General features: G+C 36.1%; 1 protein-coding gene across 2 annotated transcripts in view; it reads left to right on the top strand.

Annotated features, from left to right (window-relative positions):
- Positions 1–27,088, top strand: part of LOC114357825 (T-lymphocyte activation antigen CD86) — a 170,417-nt gene that overhangs the window by 39,576 nt on the left and 103,753 nt on the right. For both annotated transcript variants that reach the window (XM_028311609.1, XM_028311608.1), the window contains exon 2: positions 1,637–1,774. In XM_028311609.1, coding sequence (XP_028167410.1) covers positions 1,699–1,774 — 76 coding nt within the window. In that variant the 5' untranslated portion in view covers positions 1,637–1,698. The remainder of the gene's footprint in view (positions 1–1,636; positions 1,775–27,088) is intronic.

The following is a 27,088-nucleotide window of genomic DNA, read 5'->3' as shown; positions in this document are numbered from 1 at the left end:
ACCTTGGTAGACTTGACAACCTGCTGGTTGTAGACACTTAGTTAATATGATCATCATCATCATCAATTCAGCCACAGGACGTCCACTAGTAAACATAGGCCTCCCCCAATGATTTCCATATTACCCGGTTGGTAGCGGCCTGCATCCAGCACCTTCCTGCTACCTTTCTGAGGTCGTCGGTCCACCTTGTGGGTGAATCTTTCACCCTACATTTTCCTGTACCTACGTGGCCTGACTCCAGAACGTTGCTGCCCCTTCGACCGTCAGTTCTGTTTAGTTAAAAAGATAATATTGTTGTAATATTATTTTTCATTTTCTAAAAAGATATCTTTATGAAATAATTTTTAAGCTTTGAGTTATTACGGTCCTAATTGGATNTTTATATCTCGTAACCAAAGTCGTTATTCGCAACAACATTAAACAGAAGGTAAACAAGGTTCATTAGTGTACGCATTAGTATATTAGTGTGGATAACTCTTAATTGGGTAAGCACTGAAAAGTAATATTATCTAATGTGTGTTTTATAGCAACTTTCTTAAGACATTTTCTCTGTTTTTACAAGCAGACTGTTTGTGACCACGGCTGCAGCATAGCAGCTGAAACGTCAAGCCGTGAGTACATAATGTAACTCATTCATGGACGTCGCGTTACGACCCGTGTCTTACTATTTTAGTTGAACAGATACTGAACTGAACAGATACAAGATGTTGATTATTTAGTTTCATACGTTTCTATAACTTGAATCTCCGCATCGCCGATATAATATGGCGACTGCCATATTATATGCCATAATATAATACCTATGTACAGCCTATGCCTATCAAGTTCACGACGATTATCTTGCGGGCGTGTTAGTATTACCCATGATAACAGGCATCGTGTTTGTTCTCGGTAATTATTCGATAAGAAAATTAGTGCTTCCGCAGTTTTCTGAAAACCATTACATTGTTATAATCATGGAAATATTACACACATATTTAAATAATGTTCAATACAATAATATTCTAGGCTGAAGTATTGTTTAAGCATTTAATTTCGGTTAATTGTCTGATTTTCTGACAGATTCTTTTCAGCAACGAAACGTAGGTACGTCCTATATTGTTGTCCCGAAGCTGTGGAAGGGTTAATAATACTGCTTACCTTTTCAGTAATCATTTCCTGAAACATTTCTGTTTAGAGCAGGAAGAAAATTGTGAGAATAGCTTTAGATAGATAACAGACTGTTATTTTAAGTTAGCAAGAAATGTTCTCGCTCCACATTCACAACAAGACGTTTAGTTGAGAGATAGGACCCAAATCACACATGTCACCTGTAATTGTATAGATTCAAGGATACATTGTTATATTGTAAGCATTTTAAACAAGATTAAGGAATCTCAAACACAATGTTTATTATTTCCTAGTTAATTTTAAAGGTGACAGAGTTCCGCCACTTCTTCTCAGCATCAGCGCATTATGTGGTCCCTAAGTCGTGGTAGGGCAAGTTGTATTTGAGACGTGTAATAAGCACCTTGGAAAGGGCCTACGTACTGAATAAAAACTGACTTTGACTTACAACTTGACGTTTTCGCTGTATTTGTATAGGTAGTCATTTTAATAAGCAAACTAGCTGTAAAACATGTTTGTATTGTTCCAGCGAACGCAATGTGAAGTGACGTCACGTACGATGGGCCGCCGGAGACCGCGCGAGTAACCGCGATGACGTCGAAGATGCTGCTGTCGCTGCTGCTGCACTGCTTCTACGTGGCCACCACCGCATCCATACCCAGTGGAGGTAAGTGGACATCTGCCTTCTCTAGGAATTTGTGATACTTTTGCCCTTTATTATTGTGAAATGTTGCCAAAACCTGATAGGACAGGATCTACGCTCGAAACATTCAATTTCTAAACCATAGGATTCTGATGATTCTAAAATAGCTCTCAAAGCTTTTTTAAATTCCTATACCCAGTAGCGGAATTTGTTATACTTAAAAAAAACCTCATAAAAGGTAGGAGATTCTCCAATCGACTGTTTTTTTAGTTAAATATTGCCCTGATAGGAAGGACAGGATCTACGCTCGAAACATTCAATTTCTAAACGATAGGATTCTGACGATTCAAAAATAGCTCGGAAAGCTTTTTTTAATTCTCATACCCAGTGGAGGTAAGTGGCTATATATGTTCTCTAGGAATTTGTGATACTTTTTAACCGACCTCAAAAAAGGAGACTCTTCAATCGACTGTTTTTTTTGTGTGTATGTTATGTCCTTTTTATATGTATTTTTTGTATGTGTATTTTTTGTAAAATGTTGCCCCGATAGGACTGAATCTACGCTCGAAATATTCAGTTTCTAAACGAAAGAATTCTGATTATTCAGAAATATCTCTCAAAGCTTTTTTAAATTCTCAATACCCAGTAGAGGTAAGTGGACTTCCACCTTCTCTAGGAATTTGTGATACGTTTGTCTTTGATTTTTGTAGAATATTTGCAAAACGCGGTACACCCGACGCTCAAAACGTCCAATTTCTAAACGACAGGATTGCATTAGATTTTTTAAATATTGTTAAAAATTGATACACTGGATCTACGCTTTAAATAAAATATTCAGTTTTTTATTTGTGCGAGTTAGGGTACCTACTGATGATTCAAAAAGCTCGGAAAGCTTTTTTTCGTTTTACAGGGACCTAAAACGTTGTTTCGTGAAAAACTACTGCCAACTGACTGTCAAGTCTGTGTTTTACGATTGTTAGAATGATATTTTGATCCTAAATATTTGCCTGCCTGAGCTTGACCAGAAGTGTAAATAAGATGAAGATTCACAATCTATAAGTAAAGTATGCTTTTATTCTGACAAGAACTATAGCTGTACGAGTATTACTCGTACAGCTGACACGATCCGGGATATAATAATAATAAATCTAACTAAAATCATAATAGGAAAAAATAAGTTACTAAGTATAGGCTTAATCTAATATTTAACTTTTTAATTAACAATATTATTCTCATTGTTTTCAATTTCTCTTTCCTTAACCCTAGAGTGCTCGCGCTATNTGCCTTCTTTAGGAATTTGTACTTTTACTTTTGTAAAATTCAAAATGTCCAAAGCCAGGTACACCCGATCTACGCTCGAAACGTTCAATTTCTAAACGATAGGATTCTGATGATTCAAAAATAGCTCTCGAAGCTTTTTTAAATTTCTATACCCAGTAGCGGAATTTATTATACTTTAAAAAAAACCTTATAAAAGGGAGGAGATTTTCCAATCGACTGTTTTTTTTTGTTAAATATTGCCCTGATAGGACAGGATCTACGCTGGAAACATTCAATTTCTAAACGATAGCATTCTAATGATTCAAAAATAGCTCGGCAAGGTTTTTTTAATTCTCATACCCAGTGGAGGAAAGTTTTAACCGACCTCATAAAAGGAATACTCCAATCGACTTTTGTTTTTTGTGTGTATGTTATGCATTATTTTTTTGTTAAATATTGCCCTGATAGGACCGGTTCTACGCTCGAAATATTCAGTTTCTAAACAATAGAATTCTGATGATTTAGAAATATCTCTCAAAGCTTTTTTAAATTCTCACTACCCGGTAGAGGTAAGTGGACTTCCACTTTCTCTAGGAATTTGTGATACTTTTGCCTTTGATTTTGTAAAATGTTTCCAAAACGCGGTACACCCGACGCTCAAAACGTCCAATTTCTAAACGACAGGATTGCATTCGATTTTTTAAATATTGTTAAAAATTGATACACTGGATCTACGCTTTAAATAAAATATTTATTTGTGCGAGTTAGGGTATCTACTGATGATTCAAAAAGCTCGGAAAGCTTTTTTTCGTTCTACAGGGACCTAAAACGTTGTTTCGTGAAAAACCACTGCCAACTAACTGTCAAGTCTGTGTTTTACGATTGTTAGAATGATATTTTGATCCTAAATATTTGCCTGCCTGAACTTGACCAGAAGTGTAAATAAGATGAAGATTCACAATCTATAAGTAAAGTATGCTTTTATTCTGACAAGAACTATGCTAATACTCGTACAGCTGACATGATCCGGGATATAATAATTATACACCTAACTAAAATCATAATAGAAAAAAATAAGTAACTAAGTATAGGCCTAATCTAATATTTAACTTTTTAATTAACAATATTATTATCATTGTTTTCAATTTCTCTTTTCTTAACCCAGATACTCCTGACACTTTTTATACTTGTCAATTTTTATAAATTTTTAGTATGTTTCTAAATAGATGTCAAGTGTCCACAGAAAAATATTAGAAAAATTCTTGGTCAACTGGAAAAGCTGGAAAATGGGTGGTGTTTTAACACCTGGTCGGAGAATGGACTACTAATACGAGAAAAAAATATACTATGATTTTGTTAGGTTCAAGAGTTAAAAACGAGTTGTAAGTTATACTCATTTATTAAAAAAATACCAAAATCTTATTCAGAGGAGGTAGGAGGATGGTAGAGACATAAATCATAGCCTAGGATGCTTTAGTACGTGGCGCATATTTTACACCAAATTGATTTATTCTTGCGAATTTTACATGTCAGTTGCGTGTAGTACTCGTAAGTAAAGTAGTACATAGGGATGTAAGCTCCGTGGACCCTGGTTGTGGCGCCATTCTTCATAAATATTGTTTCGGAGTATGACTTTGGCACATAACTTTCACAGTAGGTACTTGCACTATATTGCATTGTTGTAATTGTGATTGCGGTAGGTACTTTCATGACAGAAGAACTAACTGCATTGATGACCATCATTAGATTCATTTCGTCTTACTTTAAAAAATCAGAGATCGGACTGTTATCATCTTTATCCGAAGAAGACTTGTCGTACTGTATTTCTGCCTCGGCTCTAAGTTGATAACCTGGAGTTCACGAAAAATAGCAATAGAAAACTTACACGCTATAAGTAGTAATGCAGAAGCAACGGATGAATATTCTGACGAGGAAGACCAAGTTACCTTACAAAATCTTCCAGGTTATAATTAGATAAACGGAACCAGGCTAACCTGGAAGATTTTGTAAGGTAACGTGGTCTTCTTCACCAGAATATTCATCCGTTGGTTCTGTATTAGCATTTTCTGGTGATAAAATTGCTATGTAATTCGGTATCTGAGTATCGTCGTCAATGTTTTCTAATACGTCTACAATTCGTGAAGTCTCAGCGGTCTTTTATATCGTGGCCTAAACTTTTAATAAATATACAGGTCTTCTTCTTTTCGTGTCGACAACAAACCTACACAGTGTCAGCCCAAAACTCCGCCACAAGAGTGGCGTTGTCAGTAGCACTCATCAAATCCTCCTGAGTGCAGTTGCTTGGGCACTCAGGGCATGACATCAGGTGCCTCATCGACTGGGGAACAAAACCGCACCTGCACTCCATGTTCAAGCCATCCAAGAATCCCCACCTGGCCAGATTGTCCTTACTACGGCCAACCTGCGTCCGAAGTCTATTTAAAGACTTCCAGGTAAGCCAAAAATATACAGGTTAGACGTCGATTATGCGACCAGGTGTTAAAACACCGATTGTAATTGTGTCATAAAAAGTCTCAAAAATGTAAAGCTTTTCAAAAACATATTTTTATAGTTTTATAGCTAACAGTAGTACATAAAATAATAACTAGTATAATCTGAGGTATTACTAGCAAGTTTATGAAATATCTTACCTTTTATTAGACGTTTTTGCACAAAACTAAACAACAGAATTCAAAATAATAAAAAACTAACAAAATAAAGCAATTATATGCGATATCGAACATACTCAATTACGGCTTGATTCGTAATGAAGAGAAAATACAAGGAACAGTAAACAAATTCTCGATATTTTTATAATTTATCTGAGGATATTCCGAACTACTTTTTAGCGGTGTTATAACGCCTGGTAGGAGTAAGTGGGTTAAATACTGTTGGATGCTACTGCAACAAATAAATACTGTCTACTTCGAAAAGCCGATTAACTCGAAACCTACATGTTTTATTCTGCTGTATAAAATTCCAACAAAAGACACAATTGTACAAAAATAAATTGTCAGCTCTCGCGGCACATTCCTCGTTTTGTGTTTTTAATTAATTCACTCGTTCAAGTGTTTGTTTGTGTGGCCTTACGGTAGGCCGGACTTTCCACTTGACTTTTTTTGTGCCAAAACAGAAATTACTTAATTGGAGGAAACCTTCGCAGAACCCATTGGGCGCGGATTTAACATGCCGAAATGGGTTTTGTTTGGAACTCATTGTTTGGGTTGATTAATTGATATTAGCTTGGTTTTATTTTCTAACGTTAACATTATTTTATACTGTAGGATGGTTTCCGAATAAGGATGGAAAAAAAGTTAAGATACCTACGATAAATCAATTTACAGATGGGTATATATAGGTTTGCACGAATGCCGTTACATTCTGCAGTAACGTTGTGATCTGTTAAGCTTTGAAATTAAACCTTTTACGGTTCTTTCGTTTAGTTATATTAGCATATTATGTTGGGTTCATCCACCTTCTGTAATTGAGCTAGGGTAGTTGCTTAGCGTGATCAGTTGATTCGTCTTTTTTTCCGGAACTGAGATTTTGATGTATTTAAGTGGTTGCTTAGCATGGCCAGTTGATACGTCTTATTGCATAGGTCTATGAGCAAACCTCGCCGCAGCATATATTTTCCAACTGGCCGCTTACTCGCCTTACGGCCTCATGAAGCGTCAAAGACGTGTGACGCCTTTAGAAGCCAACCAAACGTCTTCAACTGAAATCAATCATGTCTCGCCATTCGCCGCCGGCCGCTTGGAACTAACGCGCCGCTCGCACCTGCACAATACCGCTGGGAATCAGTGAATACAACATGTTAGTAGGGATAATTTAATAGCAATAAATGTGGAGGAATTTATTTGAGAAAAAATAAAAATGGGAGCGGGAGTCACTGTATCCGTGGCGACGTGCGTGCCGTTTTTCAGTCAATCTGAAACAAAAAAGTCAAGTTATTTTCCAATTCCATGTGTGCTGGTTTATGGATATAAATCTGACCGATTTTACAGTGCTATTGCGCTATTAAGACAAGTGTACCATGAAACTTTTTTTAGGAAAAAATACACTAGTTTAAAACGTCATAGGTACGCCTGAAATAAAAATACAAAAAAGCTTTTGCATTTTTCTTATTTTATTTCACACTACGCTGCGCCAGCAAAATTAAATGAATTGCCTTTGAACTAAAAATCCAGGAAAAAAGCCAAAGAACGGTCGGGCTTTGTAGAAATTACTAAATTAAGAGTGTTCACTTTGACATACGCGAATTCAGAACCTCAAGTACGTATTTGTTTTCTAGTATGAGCGGAGTGAGATAGTTTAAAAATTTTAGTCTACTCTAAAGTTTTATAATTTTTGCATAGATTCCATAAGACAAAATGTAAAGAGTTAACTTTAAAAACGCTGACTTCATTATCCCAGGAAGAAGTCGGAAGATCGTTTAGTGTTCTACAACACACTCGGCTGATTCAATTGCACAAGCAAGCGCGCCAGAAAAGTTCTTAAACAACCATTTCCCGGTTATATTTAACTGACTCATCGCTGAAGTTAGCTCTAAGTTTGGTTGAAAATCTTCGTTTAATACCTTTTTTGACGAATATAACAGACTAATTACTACTAAGACTGGGTTGCAACATCATACTTTAACTATAAAAAACATGAAAAATATGTCAAACTGCATACAAAATTCACCGGTTATCGTTAAAGTTACCCTTAAAGTTTGGCGGTGGAACTCAGCTGAGTTTCGGGAGTTGATTGTTGTCAGTGTTGAAGCTACAGTTTTGACCAACCACATTTCGATGGTGCGTTTTTTATTAATATTTTCATTTTACTTCTATATTACCCTTTCCTTTTTTATTACAAACACTGTATTTTTTCTGACCCGAAAGGTAAGGAAGTGTAGGCCAAATTCTCCATGTGTACCTATCTGTAAAGAAGAGAGGAATTGAAGAGGACTTACACCCTATGATAATGATGCTGATGATTAAGCTTCGTGGAGTAAACATATTATTTAAAACCATTATCTAACAACGCTCCGCAGCGCAACCGAATATACTCCTAGTTGATTGGGAAAATAGTCTTGACTGGTATTATCCTGGCTGTACTTAAGTAATATAATAGTCCCGACCTTGTACCGCCATACAACAGGTGTGCTCACATTCAACTGTCATTAACGTATTCGCAATATTCAAACGGTGATTAATCCGAATAGTTACGTTTTAATGAACTAAGTTCCTTATCGAATTGGCGAAGTAAGCCAATTTGGTGTTTAGGAGCAACTAAATTATTATTATCGTAGTAACTAATGCTGTAAAGATATTGAGTTGAATGTACACTAATTAGGCTTTGATATACGTTTGATTCGAAAAATACTGCTTATATTAAAAACTAGATTTCCGCCCGCGGCATTGCCCGCGTGGAATTTTGTCTGTCACAGAAAAACTTTATGGCGCGCGTCCCTGTTTCAAAAACCAGGATAAAAACTATCCTATGTCTTTTCCCGGGACTCAAACTATCTCTATGCCAAATTTCATCAAAATCGGTTCAGTGGTTTAGGCGTGAAAGCAAGACAGTCAGACAGACAGACAGACGGACAGAGTTACTTTCGTATTTGTAATATTAGTATAGAAGTATAGATTCAAAAGACGACATAATACGTTTTCAATACTAACACCCGTTTTCACAAAAGATGCTTGCATAAGTGACGCAGCAAATCGAACGCACTTCGTTCAATAGAGCTCTGTGATTGGTTTGTGTGTCACCCTGTGCGTCCACGCGCTCTGTGAGACCTCATAGTAATGTTTGTGAATACGGTTGGACTGTTTTACTTGAATTTTTTGATATAAATAATGAAAGCATCTTGAGTCCATCACAGAGCTTTGGCACTCGGAATTAGTCACAGTCTGTTTTTCTTGAAATTAATTTGTATGGCTACTTTTCGGTTTAGATCTGATTAGAAGGAAATAAAATGTAAAAGAAATATAGCTATTAAGTATAGTCTTTAAGAGGACACTCATTTATGTAATTTATTTAGAAATATGGGAGTTGAAGGAGCTCCCAGAAATCTAAATAAGTACATAAAAGCCAATCGACTCGTAAAGTCGTGCGAGTTTCCGGATCATTAGCCTGGCCCGACCCGCGCCAGTGATGTACAGTCACGGAATGAAAAGGTTCGTCAGTTTTCAAATTGATTCCTTCAACGAATCGCGAGCACATATTACCTTTTGAAACTATGTTACAGAATAATCTCGAGTTAGAGAAAATAATCTTTAACTGTTCGTCAGTAAAGTTCAAAATTAATTATTCAGATTGATAAACTAAAACCTTCTTGTTGGTTCAACCTGCCATTATTATTTCTTTTAAATAAAAAAAAACTATTGTCAATTGGTCAATGTCATCATTGCATTGCACTGATGGGATAGAAAAATAAACAAGCAAAACCTTATTCGTTAGCAAACGTCATATTTATTTAAATGTTAGCAGCACTGTTTCTTGCACTGTTAGGTTGGCAGGTTTGACTCTTACAGTACCTAGTACAAGCAAAAACCGACACTAAGGTGACGAACCTTTTCATTCCGCGACTGTACTTTCTCAACTGTTACAAAACTACACATCCCTTAAACGACTCCAGTGCAGTGTTTATATCATAAGTGGGCCCGTTTTAACTACAACGAACGTGTATCAATGGGTTAAAAACAATTGAATGTGTTCGAATGGCGTATTCGATTGTCGTTTCATTTGCCGTTCCCGAAAAACAATTGAATGAAAATCGGACAAACGAGCACAATCAAATGGTTGTTTTAGTGAAAGAGAGATACAGTTTTACGGCGAATTTTGATTTTTTAACAAGAAAAAAAGTAATATTGTTTTTATCGAAAGAAACGGACCTCAGAGTATTAACGAATTTGAGCAGTATTAGTTTATTTAAATAATGAGACACAGCTACAGAGAGCAAAATAAATACAATACGTTTGACACAATAACCTTATTCCAAGAGCATTAAGTCTGAGCTCCGATTACAGCAGAATGAAATACAAGACATATATTTTTTTAAATAATAAAGCATTATTATGTGTCTAGACTCTAGAGTTTCTTTATTATTTTAAAAAGTTACTATTTAAATGAAAATAATAATAATCATCATCATCATTTCAGCCACAGCACTTCCACTACTGAACATAAGCCTCCCCCAATGACTTCCACGTCGCAGGGTTGGTAGCGGCCTGCATTCAGCGCCTGCTGCATTCCTGCTGCAATGAAAATAATAATGTATACATTTATTATTTGTGTTTATTGTGTAATTGAGACAGTTCCTTACTTACCTCTTCATAATTTTCCTGACCAAAAACCGACAATCCCAATGCTTGGCAACTACTATCTACATCACTAGCAGAAGGGTAGCGCTATAGTTGCGCTATAACATCTCTAATCGAAGGCACCTGTGTTTGTTCGGGACGGCTGACTCGTGTCCGAATCTGCTGACTGTTCTGGCTCGGACAATATGGCTAGCTTGAGTAAGCTCATTAAACTGTGACGTAACCAAATAGTCTTCTTGATCGTGTGGGTTGACACAACTTAGTAGGGTTAGCGACAGCGCACATTGGGCAACAAAACGCGGCGACAGATGCGGCCACAAAACGCATGCGCGCGTCATTTCATATTATTAGCTTGTCGTCGCGACATGTCGCGGAGTTGCAGTCTTAGTGCGAGTTTACGACTGCTAGTGACTGCGTAAAAAAATGACGTTAAATGCAAACTCGCACTAAGGCCTCAGATCCGGCATCAATATAAAACAGTAGATTTTTTGTTGTTGTTTTTAAAATAACTGACATTGGGGAGGAAACAACTTTTCGCAATCTCGCAATAGATCAAGACACAAAGTATTTTTTTACATTTTGTGTGTCCTACCTGAAAAGCCAGGGCTTCAGAATCAAGAGAAAAGCATAGCATTTAAGACAACTTTTCGAAGATATCTCAAAATTGTTTTATTGTTGTAACACGTATTAGTTTATAACTGCTTTGCTGAGTGACACTACTGAGCTTCTTGCCATTAAAATAGGGAAATGTGAGCCTGAAACATACACGTTAAAGTTTCACTAAAGTTTGCTGGCCTTTTACGCATGCCCGTACCTACTACTTTCTACTTTGTTTTATAGTTTCAATGTTTTGTCATTATCAGCTGATTGAATTTTCTTTCTGATAGAACATCTGCAGTTCTATATCATGTCTTGTTCATGAGAAAATTATTTAGGATCTATTTCTATTATTGGTCAACAATTTTATCCGTACGCCCTTAGCTTAAGATCTACCTACGTTTATTTTATAAGTTAAATACCTTGTTTCTCATTTTAAGTGAAATGTGCAATTTCTTTTGAGAAATAAATTCTTAAACCTTTATTGGACGTTTTCCAAGAGACAGCCTGCCGCAAAGTTTGTGGAAACCATTATTATAGTATAAACACAAAAAAATGTATAGGCACTCTCACAATTTACTACATACAAAATATTCATACGTATAACGTATCATTTTTATTCCTAACTCATAAAATACAACTCGATTTGGCCCGTCAAAACCCGAAACTAGTGATACGGCCGAAACATTCGCATCAAACTGTGACTAAATGCAACCGTGACGCGCATCACAGATATGGGAGCAGGTGATTTATCGGTTTTAATATTTCGTGACATGACACATCGCCCATCACTAGTGATTTAGTTTTGTTTTGGGTTCGTGATTTGGGATTTGAAGTATAATTTGAGAGGTCAGCCGTAAACATGATTGGTAAGTCAGAAAAGGGTGTTAGGAAATGAATAATAATTTAAACTAAAGGGTAAGACTGTGATTATTTTAATAAAAACTAAGTAGGTACTTGAAAATAGTTCATTACTTAAAGGTGAAAGGATTTAAAAATACGCGTGACTTTAAATGAGTACAGAAACGAACAGGTATACAATTGCAATAATTTTCAAAACTCATTACTGAGCAGCATTTATTGTGCCTATCATAATAGCAGTAATTACATAATTTCAATACTAATTACCGACTTTATAATAAACAGCAACATTATTAAATTTAATAATTATAATTATTAATTATTACTAATTCTCCAACTAAAACGTATGTGGAAGCTGCAAAATGTATAACGTATTAATAAAATGGACGAAAAACATCCTTTAGTTTCAGTAAGCTCTCGTATAATCTGCTTTAGTTATTTGCTCCACCAAGTAAATGTAATTTAATAAATGGATTTCAGAAGAGCCGCGGAACACGGGTGTTTGTAAGGTTTTTGTGAGCGGACCTACATTTGCGCTGGAGTTGAATGAAACTTTGTGGATATTAATACTATGATCCTAGTTTTCTACGGGAACACCTACAACAAAATGAGGAAATGTTGATGTGTTTGTTAAGATTATCCTTTGACAAGGAGATTTGGCTAAGGCACGATTCGACCAAACATTAACCGAGAATGACTCCTGGTATAACTGACATATTGACAGTTTCAGTATGGGAAATATGACAAAACTGACTATTTATTCTGAGATTAATACTTATTTACTATTGTTTGGTCGAATCCACCCTAAGTATGATAAATGATAGCGCATCGTCTTCATTGTTCAAATAATTTATGCAGTAGATAGATGTATAAGTTTCTGGTTTAGTTCCAAGATAATAAATAATTTTATTCTATATGTGCGTCTTTAAAAAGTCAGTTACAGGAAAATTTAAACAATTCGAGATGACACAATTAAGGCCTTCTTATTGCTAAATGGGTCTCTTTACGAGACAAGCCAGTTAACAGCATTTAAGTAGAAATTCCATTTTTCAAAGAAGTTGCTTTCTGCGAGTACTCATTGGACTAATAAGAATGTATTTTCCTTTTCCCAGAACTTCATTAAAAATAATTTAGTACCTCTAACAGGAAAACAGTACGTGAAGTTAATTTGCATTTTTCCCACTAAACTCATTAAGCGCCAGTACTACCTAATTTTATCAGAATTAGTTACGTAGCTAAGGAGGTAAACGCTGCGCCTACCTATACTTATATAAGAAAATAACTGGTTGAGGCCGTACAGCAAAGTCAACGCTAGCTATTATTTTTGATTCTAGCAGAAGCCATAGAACAGTTTTTGGATTATTTTATAAGTAATCATATCTGAGCTTATTTTAAAGCAAACCAAAAATAAATATAATTAATTGTTTTATTGCTAAACAAGAGTTAAAATTGTTTATTAGGTAATAATTTTGTGATAGTAATTCATATAGCAACGTCCATAGCATCCACAATACAGCATTACAAAGTAGAAGCGGACTGCAAAATCTTTTAACGCTAAACCGACCTTAACTGTTTCTAACGGAACACGTTCAAGGAGAGTCGTTGTTGTCGTTATCGTTAAGCTACCGTCACAACAGCGTTAATAACGTTCCGGCGAATCGTTAGCACCATGCCACGGCGTTGTTAGATAGCCCAACGATTGCTCGTTCAAGAGTTCTAAATTTTGCGTTGCAAAGCGCCTTTTAATACTTAAGATTGTGATTTCTTACGAACGGACACCCCCAAGGGAGAGCCAGTTAGTATGGCACTGTTTATTAATGACACGCAGAGCATAATAAGAATAATTGGTTCTTTTGATTTCGTTCTTATTTTCATTGACATGGTGCATGTTATTATTTTCTTTATCTTCCTGTATTTTTTCTTTAGCTAATCTACAGTATAAACCGTCACTGATAAATTATGGTCTTGGTCACCGACAGTATTAAAATTTTTGAACTATGAAAATGATATTTATTAGTATACATGCATGTCACTAGAAAGTTATGATCAGGCTGAAGGTGGAAGCAAACTACAACCAGAATCCTTAGTCATAGAGTACTATTGTGAATTTTATGAATACAATACTAAGTATAGATTTATACAGCGAAACAATATCTAAACTAGTTTTGAAACTTTTTTGAATAATTAGGTAGGCAATAGGCATACATAATAGCAATTCAATATGGGCTAAGGATGTAAAAAGCTCTGTCATTTCACTAAAGAAAAATTATCACATCGCTGAGTGTAAAGCAAAAGCAGGATATTTCATGTAAAAATTAATAACAAAAGTTCATTATTAGAAAAGTTTCGTAAGCCGAGATTTTGACGTATTAAAATTCATTCATTCCCAGCGATTAACTTCGAGTTTTAATTACAGAATGTAGTGAAGAACTTTCATAAGTAGGTAATGTATGCCAGAAGTTCAGTGTGTATTTAAAACTAAGTAAAAGCTTGCGGCTAAGCTTTATGTAGACTTCTTCTTGTTTCCACCACAAATTATGTAAAACTAACCAGATATTTTGATAACAAAGTAGGCCAGACATGATTTAATTATCTTACTTTTGTTGGTTTTACAAGATCGCTTTAAGGCTGTGTTTTAGTAAGCCATAATTAATGTCTTGTTTGATGTAGCTAAGCAAATATTTATACGATAAAGAAATATCGTTAAAATTCAAAATTTATCTTAGTTAATGACTGCTATAAATCTCAAGCCCTGTTCTTCAATATATTCATGTGACAAAACGTTTGTCCTCCATATTTGATTTGATATCACTTCCTGGTGTGGCTCCAACATGCAAATGTCGGCAGACACCAGACACGGCCGGCGCATGTCTCGTGTGTATCAGACAGGTGAAGTTATGCGTTAACACGGTGTTGGATATTCGGCAAGGTTTGAGAACAAGATAACCATTCAAGAACTAACATCTTGATACTTGCAGATATATGAGAACAATAGAGAACAATGAGAAATGTTTATGTTTTAACGTTCATAAATCCATCTTCTTGCTCGGCCCCTCACTGATGAGGATAACGACCACAAGTGTTACATTTATAGTGTAATTCGTATACATATACCTACGCGAAATACCACTCACTGATTAATCACAAAATCTCAGAAATTATAACAACTCCAAACTTGAAATTAGGCTGGTAGATTCCTTATAGTTTATAGGATGTAGACATCCACTAAGAACGAAATTCTACCCTTAAGGGGGTAAAACAGGGGTTGATAGTTTGTATGTTTCACGCAGGCGAAGCCGTGGGAAAAGCTCATTTAGAAACTAACTGACAGCATTTAAACTTGTAGTCAGTATAATTGAAATGCATTAGTTACAAATGTACCAAGATCACAATTTATTTATTTATTTAGGCCAACCAACAAGACAGACACATAAAGAACAATTAAGAAAATACAAATAAAAAAAGTGTAACACTAACAGTACTTCTCGTAACTTTTAACTTCAAACCACAATCGTCAGATTTGTTTACACACGATATCTCAGTGTGTACACAGCGTGTCAGTGTGTGTGCCAGGTAGAGTTGTGCATACACACGTTGTCACACATATTTGGGAAGCACTTGTGCGTAGCCCAGGGGACGAATGGGTAACTGATGTGTTGAATCGTTTTTAATAGAGTGAAAATTGGGTTCCGAAAAAAAACATGTTCCATTTTAATTTGCTCAAACCAACAGATCGTAATTGAATGGTTATGTTTCTACCACTTCTCATTATATTAAAATTATGATTGAGTTAGTAAAAGGAAGAAAAAATGTATCTAAATAAATTCAAGTTTTGTGAAAGAAAATTCTTATAATTCTCTCTGGTAAATGTATTTTAATCTGTAAGTTTTGTATTATCTGTTATTTAATTATTTACTGTTCCATTATAATCATGCCTAAAGCTCCAAATCGAAATCCAATCACGATCAAAGTCTCATCTCAGTTGTCTGTACCAGTCATTTTCACTTTGTATCTTTGCGATTACGTTATCCTAAAACTGACGTTTGTCAAATTATCCCAAGCCCATCTCCAAGACTACAAAGCGCTCCTAAAACCAAACAAAATGGGTTCATTTCTTTATTCTCCCTTTGTTTGTGGAAATTATTAGGGCAGAGGTCACTGGAACAAAGCTTTTATTATCTATTTAAACACAAAATAAATCCTGAATGATGGCTCAAAAGGGACGCGTATTTTTCAGGCGAGCATGAGTTGTGGCACTTTCGTGATTAATTTTCAGCAAAAAATTCTTTTAATTCTGCTAATTAAACTGCTTTAGTGAGTTTTCTTGTTTCACTTTGCATTTTGATGTTTTAACTGTAAAAAAAAAACTTACAGGAATGTTAAATTGCGGTATTTTAAGTCAGGCATTTTTCCATAAATGAGGAATGGAACGCAAAAGTTGAAAATCTTATATGAGGTATTAGGTATATTGTTTATTATTCATATACTGACTATATTTCAATACGTCTAGACCACATACTTAAAGTTCATCAATTTACCGTTTCATATAAAAATACAAACGTTCATATAAGACGGAAAAATAAGCATATCTTCGACACAAAAGACACGGAACAAACAACTTTATGTAAAAGTAACGCGTCAGAGCAAACTGTCCTGCTATACTGGCTCAATCGTTCCCCAGACCGAAAACAAAACTGATAAAATAAAAGAACCTTGTAATGCAGAAAAACTCGTGGACAGTGTAGCTTGTGCAAATCCTAAAGGAGCATTTGGACGGTGCTCGCGTAACAGTTGTTTCTGCGACGCGCTCGGAGGGAATATTATTGCTCGCTTCCTTGTTATAGTGTTTTGAAAGAATGTAAGAAAGATTTGGACGCTTTCGTTTTTGATAATGACAATGACAGGTTTTGACAAAGTATTGCGAGTCTAGTGTTTTATTATGTTGCTGTTTTATTGTGAGATGTCTGTTACTACAACCATTGCACTTTTATCTGTATTGTTATTTAAAAAATAAGGTGTTCATTAAATAGGAAAACCAATTTGGGAACACGATAACTATTTAAAGTGAGCTTGAGTTTGTTTCACACGATATTACGAGTATTAAAACATAATATAAGGTAAGTGTATAACCGGACTGAATTAATCGAATCAATTTTAATCTGCAAGGGCTTACAATCAACTGGCACTGTTTTTGATCCATTTAGGTACCTGAAAATACATTTCAGGAAACATTTTTCCCAGAAATCTCAACGAAATGCCTACTCTACGTCCTGTTAATATTCCAACTGTCACCATATTTATCAATCTGTTTATAGAGTTACCCAGTCTCGTCGGACCTCCAAGAGGTACCTACCGGTCCGTCGCAGGGCGTTCCGGCAGTTACTCTCGGTTCCGGCCCTCACTGCCTTATTTATGTTTTGAGCACAAAATAAATTCGGCGTAAGAGGTATTTGTGAGGGCGGGGGAGTCGCGCGAATGAAGTTTTATGTAACACATGAGATTGCGATGCTGCGTGATAAAAGAAGGCGCAGTAGGCTTGCTGGAAAATGGCGGAATGACAAACAATATTCGCGTCTGTTTAAGATAAATAAAAAAGGTTTTTAAACTTTTTTGGGGCTTTTCATAGGCTTTCTTATAACAACAATATCGTCGAAAGTCGTAGATCGGGTAATTTATGTTTCATTAACATAATTAGGGTCCAGTACAGGACGCTCTACGAGCTGGGGCAGGAAATTTCTTGAGTGGCGACCACGAGCCGGAAGACGTAGCGTGGGCAGGCCTCCCACTAGGTGGACCGACGATCTAGTGAAGGTCGCGGGCGGTGCCTGGATGCGAGCGGCGCAGGACCGGTCTTCGTGGAAATCCTTGGGGGAGGCCTTTGTCCAGCAGTGGACGTCTTTCGGCTGAAATGAACGAACAGGACGCTACCGGTAAAAATTGGCGTTAGGTAATTATCTGAGCTTACTTTATAGTGCTTTCAAAGTACGAGTGAGTAGGATTCTCGCTAGCGACTGCGTAAAAAAAATAAATTAATAAAATTGTATGACATATTCTACAGCGCCCCTAGCGGCTACTTTCAAGAAACAAAATCTTCATAGAGATTTTTGACGTACTCGCTAGCGAGCATACCTAACGTAAACTCATGGTAGGTACACAGGAAGATACGAGTAGGTTCATGATTTTAATGTGATTTTACTGTAATTCTGTCCTATTGCTCCACTGCAACCAGAAACAGTATAAATACTTACGCTACGAGAATAATAATAGAATATTTGGCGTGTGCTTCGTTTTCTCAAGACGCGATTCTACTGAAGCTTTTTCTATCTATGTTACGATCTCCCCTCAGCCGTAAGATATGTGCGGTTTGCCTTTTTACTAAGCGGCGTATTCTGATTGTGCGCGATGAGGGGTGCGAGCGATATTATATCGAATGCTTAGCTGAGCGAGTAAACAGCGGAGATACGACGGGTTGTATACGCCTATTACAGCGTCAATGATTGCGGAGCTGATCGTTGGTTTTTTGAATAAATCAATTCAATTATCACGGCTATTTGATTGGCTTTCTAACCGTATTCACAAACATTATTTTGAAGTCTCACAGTGCACGTGGACGCACAGGGTCACAAACGAAACAATCACAGAGCTCTATTCAACGCTGTGCGTTCGATTTGCTGCTTCACTTAAGTAAGCATCGTTTATGAATACGGATGATGTACATGTGGAGTGCTACTACAGCGAGTAGAAGACGAGTAAAGGAACTTATACAAATACATATTTGTGACTCCGGGTGTGAACGCCCATTCTCATTACACTAACATTTGTCTTGGCAAGAATAAAGCCTTGGACAGACCAAACGCAGGGCAGTAGCAGCGCAGTTTAAATGCAGGCCCGCGCAAGTTGTAATACAAGAAAGTCTTTGAAGTATGTCACACCAAATTTAAACGCGGGCCCGCGCTCCAACCGCGCCACACTGCAACTGCCAAAATACAAACGAGGCGGCGCGGGTGCCCGACAGAAGCGGCGCAAACGCGGGTCCACGCTGTTGTATTACTATGGCGGCCATATTAGCATGACACACCGGACGCAGGGCGGTAGCAGCGCGTTGAAAGCGGTTTTCGAATATTTAAATTTTTGACAACCGCTCGCGTTGCAACTGCTTTGAAACTGCACTGCTTTCAGTGTGTCTTAGCCGCGCTGCAACTGACCCGCACTGCTTCTGACCCGCGTTTGGTCTGTGGAAGCCTTAAAAGTGCTACAGCCTGCGTTGTAAGTCTGACATTGAAAGTTTTTATTTCAGACAAATAATAAATAATATAAAGGCTTAAAAACATTTCATAGAAACATCATAAATTGTAATCAAATTATATTTCAACAAAACGTTGTCGGCAAGGACATGAAAGATTTTGATTCATAGCATTTGTGACAAATTCTTTAAAAGCTCGTCATGTAACATGTTATACTCGTCTCAACATGATATCCCGGCTCCGAGGGTGCCTAACAAAGGCCTAGCCTGGAGCGCCGGCCGATGACAGGGGTCCTTTAATCGCCTGCCCCGTTTAGTGGCGCTCGAAATGACGTAGGAAATAGGCACAAAGGTTCCGACGTTTGACATTTAAGTCTGTTAATGATAGACATATATTTGTATTTATTTAGTGCTCATGAATAGTTGCTAACAAAAAGAAAATTGACAAAAACGTGCATACAGTTATGTGGGCTGTCAGAAACATGTCGTTTCTGCGAGGGCATTCAATTATTGGTTTTCGGATAAAAGTTACAAAACCTTTTCATATCATGAATAGAATAGAATAGAATAGAATATATTTATTTGTAATAAATGTGGTACATACATAGGTGTTTTAAGTTTAATTGAGCATTTCACATTTAGCTAAATTTTAGCATACAAATATTCATTACAAAATTAATAAAATGTCACACTAATAAATTACATTACATTAGAGATTGATTATTTAGGAATTCGTCAATTGTATAGAAGACATTTTGTATGAGCCATTTTCGTAATGTCGACTTAAAACTAGTGTAAGGAAGCTCTTTCATGCAAGCAGGTATTTTATTAAAAATCTTAATGCACATTGCGTAACAATTTCTTTGAAAACATGCAGTTCTAGGTGTTATGTCTAATATGAGTCTATGTGGATTTCTTGTATTAGTCCTATAATAGTCCTTTGCTTCAGTAAATAGTTCATGATTTGACTTTACGAATTTTGCTATCTCCAAAATATAGATGGAGGCTAGTGTTAATATTCCCATAGTCAAAAAGTGTGGTCTGCATGATACGTCAGGGGCAATCCCACATAAAGCTCTAACACAGCGTTTTTGAGCAATAAATACTTGCTTTGCTCCAGGGCTGTTTCCCCACATTATGATGTTTTTATTTATTAAGATACTCCAAGCCTAGGTGTATTTTTGGTAACAAAATTCATTCCATTTCAAATTCAATTTCAATTCAAGAAAATTACCCAACCACACGCCCGTTCGATTACTTCACCCCGAAACAAAAAGTGCAATACTTTACGCATCGCATCGTTGTACAGAAAGAACAAGTTTAATAAGAGCCCGCTTCCGTAATTGCTACCACTTTCTAAACAATTTCTATACGAAAACGTTGCAGCATTTTTCCGAAATAGCTTTACAAACAGGAGCATCGTAGGCTCTTTATTAAATTGCGAGGCACGGTCCCTCATGAATTTTGCCTCGACGACGAAACTACACACCTGATTTCGCCTTAAAAATTCATCGCGGTCGAGATTTTGATTCGATTATACGATTCGAATCACGTAAGAGGCCGATCGCGAGAATGCGTAGCGTTTAGGAGACGCTACGAAGGTGGAATTCTGTAGTGTTTATGGACCTGGATTAGCTTTCTGGGTCTGTCAGGCTGTGTGCTGTCTGACTTATCAGTATTCAAAGAGAGTGCGAGCAGAAATTCATAATATTTATGTTACAAGCATTTGATGTTGTAATAGCATTAAGAACAAAATATTTGGTGTATCTTTGGTTTCTATTTTGGTAGTTTTCTGATTGATGTGAGTCGATAACTTATAAGCACAAAGCGGCTAGGAATATTTTTCAGTATTATTGAATATGCGTGGGTTGGAATTGGGGAGAAGAATGTAGAATATTTTAAGAAAATAAGGATTTGAATGGGGATGAAAAATTTTAACTTTTTATGGGGAAACATAATAATTACCTACCTCAAGTGAGGCATATATAATAGGTAAAATTCTATATAATGATGGTATGGTCAGGTATATAATTTAGTCCAGTATTAAATGACAAGATGCGCGATATACTCTCTGTAACAAAATATGGGGTAGAAGCTAGTTCTAAATAAAACCCAGCGGTATAAAAACACGCTCGGTGGGGTATTACTTTGAACAATATCGTTTTGTTATACAAGAGCACACTTTGCCTCGAGCAAGACAAGTTTGTAGTGCTTTAACGAGCAAGTTTAAGGTAAATACATGTATTTTTACTAGTGCTTTTAAAATTCCAAAAAGTTTTGACACATCTGTGTGCCTACCATGAGTTTACGTTAGGTGTGCTCGCTAGCGACTGCGTAAAAAAATGACATTTAAATGTATGACATATTGTGCAGCGCCCCTAGCGGCTACTTTCAAGAAATAAAATCTTCATAGAATTTTTTGACGTATTCGCTAGCGAGCTCACCTAACGTAAACTCATGGTAGGCACACTGAAGTTTCAAAGCTTTAAAGTGGACATTTAGAGTTGAGACGAGATCGAAGGCATATTTGTATGCATTACAGCGCCGAGTGCGGGAAAGTAATTTACTCGTAGTTATCTAGTTGTATTAAGGCCCGAACTGGCCCGTCCTATGAATACGAAACAAACCATAATTATTGGTTCTGAAAATCTTATGACCAGTGCCATCAATATTTGTAGTAGCCACGGTAATGCGTTGTTTTCAATGCATTATGCATGAATTGATATTTCTATCACTTGTTTATTCTTCTTTTTATTTATGGGTTGTTATAATGTTAAAACACTACAGATTCTATTTAGAGTGTGTGCACTTGTAAGTAAGCAGTAAGCAGCGCAGGGCCGTTCATTGTGGAAAACCTTGGAGGAAGCCTTTGTCCAGTAGTGGACGTCATTTGGCTGTAACGAACGAACGAACGAATACTTGTAAGTACACTGTACAGTGTCCCACAAAACACATATTTCAGTTCCGTTAAATGAATATCGGAGCTTTGACGGACGAATTGACATAAGTACTTTACATAAAATCATATTATTACAACTAGGCTATATGCACTTGTGAGGAAGATTGCTTCAAGAATCAGAGTGCTTCCTACATACATTTTGAGGCCTTAATCACCAGTTGTTACAAAGTGATAACAAATCAAATAGGTATTAATTGAAGTTAGAGGTATCCACCGCATCCGTTGAAACAATTTACATTACCTCACCGATAATTACCTATTTATTAGGTATTTACTGGCATATGGGTTATTAATATCGATGGATTATCCACCGGCAATGGACGGACATTGATAATTGAAGCGAGACCGCAAAACGGACACATTCGCAGATTATCCCGGCTTGCATTTTATTGCACAGAACAAAACACAAAAAGTTTATCGTTACAGAGCTACTGATATTTCAAACGGACTAAAAAGAATTATTCATTTTTCACATTCATTTATTTATTTATTTTCAACACTCAACTCAATTATGGACACAAACAATCTAAACACGTAACCGATAGTAGCTAATATCAGAGCAACTGATGTTTTTATGAATTTGAAATAAAAATGGAAACGTTTCATTTCTGAATTTGAAGCTTTATAGTTCAAATAACTTTATTTAAATACTATTTTCACATTCTATTTTAGTGTTTCTTTTATGTGACTTGCAGACTTCTTTACAATTATGAAAATTCGTCATAAAATAATCAAGGCGAAATTTCGCTTCACAATTACGAGTAAGTATTAGCGTATTGTAAAATGAACCGTTGGATAATAATTTTAGTCGAATGTGGTTAATATTTTACAGCTAGTTATACTCAACTGACACTCAAAGTACTGCATTGAAAACCGAACTTGGTTATCGATATGCAACCATAATCGGGCTTAGTGATTTCTTCGCACAATACCATCGCTCAAAAACCTCGTTAGTCCAACATTTACCAAATTAACGATTGCTAAACATAACCAAACTGCGATTTGGTTGCAAATAGCCCAGGGGTTTCCAATCTTTTTCATCCCGCGGCGGACTTACAAATTTATTAGTATTACTATTTTGTCACGGCGCCCTAGCCTTTGAAAAAGGTACAGTCGAAAGACGGGTGAGTAAAGACGTTCGACGACGATCAATGGTTTTCAAGTGCTAACGCGACGCAAAGGATTCACGGCGCTCCATTCTACTTTCTACCGCGGCGCACACTTTGGGAACCCCTGAAATAGCCCATAACTATGCTGCGAGGCAATTATCAAATGTGCTGAACAAAGTGGCCATTGTGACGGCGGACAAATACTACAGCGCCGGATTAACACCCGATTGTGAGTGCCGTTTCAAATATTGGCTTAGTGTACATTATTTACAACTATTAGTTTAAATAACGATAAACTGTGACGCACAGTGGTAAATAGTCCTTTCTACAAATGACAAAGAATCAATCAAAAGAATCAATCACGGATTTACACAACGGCCAGTCCGCATCCAGGAGCTTTCTGAAATCTTCACCAGATAGTTGAATCACCGAGTAGTTTAAAAAATAATTTCATTGAGCAAAAATATATCCAGTTAATACGCACCAAGTGGTAGATATAATAAATGTATCGTTGAGCAAAAATCTTTCCATGTATGTACTCTATTTCCAGTTTTTTTAACCGACATTCTTTTGTTGCATTTAAAACTCATAAAATATGTAATTTCACCAAACTTAATTTGTTTGTGTAAAAAAGTTAATTAGATTTGGAAATAAAACTTATGTGTTACTGACTGAGATAGTCAGGTCGTTATATAGCAACCAGATGGCAAAACCTTCCTCTCAATACGTGACACTTCAGTGACTGTCGGACCCTAAATATGACAGGGGAAACGAAGAAAAGGTACAGTCGGTAGCACACCAGTGTAGCAAAATAGCTCCTGTTACAAATACATAAGGTGTCACAGTGTTTGGCATGTGCGGTCGTTTGTACATAGATTCTATGTCTGCGTACACAGGCATACATAATGTTTGTCTAAAGTTTGGATAGAGAAAGATGACTGAAGGTTTTCTTTTTATTTCTTTTCTTCAATCATTTTTTTTTTTCATTCAATGGTTTCTCGCAGCCAGCACGACTATCTTTTGACTTTTGATTAAATCGTTTGTAAGTTATAACAAACTAATAAAAATATTTACTTACGATAATATTGTTACACAGAAAATTAAATTTCCCGAATCAAATGTATTAGAAAACTTTTTGCTATAAAATCTATTTTGTAGGTATCTTGTTATTTTGTTCAGATTATCCATAACTCGATGAAAAATGTTCTTCTAACGATAAATAAGTTTTATTTTCAACGATTTCCAAGAAATGTTTTTCATGGTAAAATATAAGTAGAAACTTTTCGTTGATACGAGTATTTTGCACTAAGTTCAAAAAGAAAACTGTACTGTTCTTTTCTTTCTAGGTATTCGTAAAACTCTATAAAATTTTGTGGCAGTATTCTGTTACAGAGCTCCAACTAATAAAGTGGATGCGTTTTAACACACGAGTTACTTAATAATTTAAGAGCTGTAACCGAATCCTTCGGGTCAATACCTGTTAGCCACGAATCCTCGAATCGCCATAAACTAAAAATCGGACAAATAACAATCTTATCTTTACCACTGTAAAGTGTGTTTTGGCATGTCACTGAAGTTGCACACATTAATAATAACGCGAAGCTTTTACCCTACGCAGCATGACAAAAGGGCTACTATACGGATTTGTTCTCGTCCGAAATTTATACGTTCAGAGGAAAGTATATTACCCGGAATTGGGTTGGTGACTTCTGAAATGTCGCGCAGATAAGAGGAAATACGGTAAACAGGCATTGGCTACTCGAGAAAAGAATTTTCTGCGATGTAATGTATTAAACCTTTACCTCCTTATTACAAAAAGTNTCAAAAGATTCGATAGTTCGTTGTCAACCAAAAGACGTCCACTGCTAGATGGAACCTTCACGGATTTACACAACGGCCAGTCCGCATCCAGGAGCTTTCTGAAATCTTCACCAGATAGTTGAATCACCGAGTAGTTTAAAAAATAACATAATTGAGCAAAAATATCTCCAGTTAATACGCACCGAATGGTAGATATAAAAAATATATCATTGATTAGATTTGGAAATAAAACTTATGTGTTAGTGACTAAGATAGAAAGCAGGTCGTACATAGCAACCAGATGGCAAAACCTTCCACTCAATACGACGCGGCGTGACACTTCAGTGACTGTCGGACCCTAAATATGACAAGGGAAACGAAGAAAAGGTACAGAAGGTAGCACACCAGCCTATACACTTTTGTAGCAAAATAGCTCCTGCTGCAAAGACATAAAGTGTCACCATGTTTGGCATGTGCGGTCGTTTGTACATAGATTCTATGTCTGCGTATACAGGCATAGGTACATAATGTTCGTCTAAAGTTTGGATAGAGAAAGACGACAACTTGGAGGTTTTCTTTGTTTTTTCTATTCTTCAATCGTCTTTTTTTCATTCAATAATTTCTTGCAGCCAGCATGACTATCTTTTGACTTTTGATTAAATCGTTTGTAAGTTATAACAAACTAATAAAAATATTTACTTACGATAATATTGTTACACAGAAATTCCCAGAATCAAATGTCTTAAAAATTTTTTTAGAAAATCAATTTTGTAGGTACCTTGTTATTATTTATTTATTTATTTATTTTTGGGAAACATACAGTTACAATATAATTTAACTTAGGTGCAGTAAGAAAACATTATATATTATGTTCAGATTATCCATGAAAAATGTTCTTCTAACGATATAAGTTTTATTTTCAACGTTTTCCAAGAAATGTTTTTCATGGTAAAATATTCGATGAAAAATGTTCTTCTAACGATATAAGTTTTATTTTCAACGTTTTCCAAGAAATGTTTTTCATGGTAAAATATAAGTAGAAACTTTTCGTTGATACGAGTATTTTGCACTAAGTTCAAAAAGAAAACTGTACTGTTCTTTTCTTTCTAGGTATTCGTAAAACTCTATAAAATTTTGTGGCAGTATTCTGTTACAGAGCTCCAACTAATAAAGTGGATGCGTTTTAACACATGGTTACTTAATAATTTAAGAGCTGTAACCGAATCCTTCGGATCAATACCTGTTAGCCACAAATCCTCGAATCGCCATAAACTACAAATCGGACAAATAACAATCTTATCTTTACCACTGTAAAGTGTGTTTTGGCATGTCACTGAAGTTGCACACATTAATAATAACGCCAAGCTTTTACCCTACGCAGCATGACAAAAGGGCTACTATACGGATTTGTTCTCGTCCAAAATTTATACGTTCAGAGGAAAGTATATTACCCGGAATTGGGTTGGCGACTTCTGAAATGTCGCGTAGATAAGAGGAAATACGGTAAACAGGCATCGGCTACTCGAGCAAAGAATTTTCTACGATGTAATGTATCAAACCTTTACCTCCTTATTACAAAAAGTTGAACACTAATAAAATTGAAATTGGCATTTAGGCTAATTTTAACCTGACTTTAACTGTGACTATAACGATAACCGATGTTTTTTGTATGGAGTTTGACAGATTATTATGACGATTTTATTGATAAAGTAAGATGGTGAAATGCAACCCAGCCTTAGTATGGAAATGTCATCTTAAACTATAGTTACTTCCTGTCTTAAAGTCAACGGTACTTTCTAGTATCGTTATGAATAAGTATTTTGTCTAAAAAGCACCTTTTTAATACATTATGTATTTTTGTATGAGGAGGATCGTGCAAGCAACTTACATTCAAATGAATACATTATCCAACCACACATAATTCAGGGCCGCAACCAAAACCCAAAAAGGGCTAATTTCACGTTATTCCAACGACCAAAATTAGGCATAACTTCGCACTTATTGATACAAATGAGTCTACTTCAATCGAGCGTGGAACATTTTGCCGCAACTTTCCAAACCGCTGCAGATAGGACTCTATGATCGGGAGCATAAAGTTTATAATTGCATGAAAAATGATATTCTAACTGGGTTGTTACTGAAATAATTAGCAAGCTCATTAGGGACCGTTTTGCTCTATAATCATTATCTTGTTTGAAT

The sequence above is a fragment of the Ostrinia furnacalis genome, unplaced genomic scaffold (genome assembly GCF_004193835.3).
Source record: "Ostrinia furnacalis isolate ACB-3 unplaced genomic scaffold, ASM419383v2 OfSCF3453, whole genome shotgun sequence".
Taxonomy (NCBI): Eukaryota; Metazoa; Arthropoda; class Insecta; order Lepidoptera; family Crambidae; genus Ostrinia; species Ostrinia furnacalis.
This window is presented reverse-complemented; position numbering and strand designations above follow the sequence as displayed.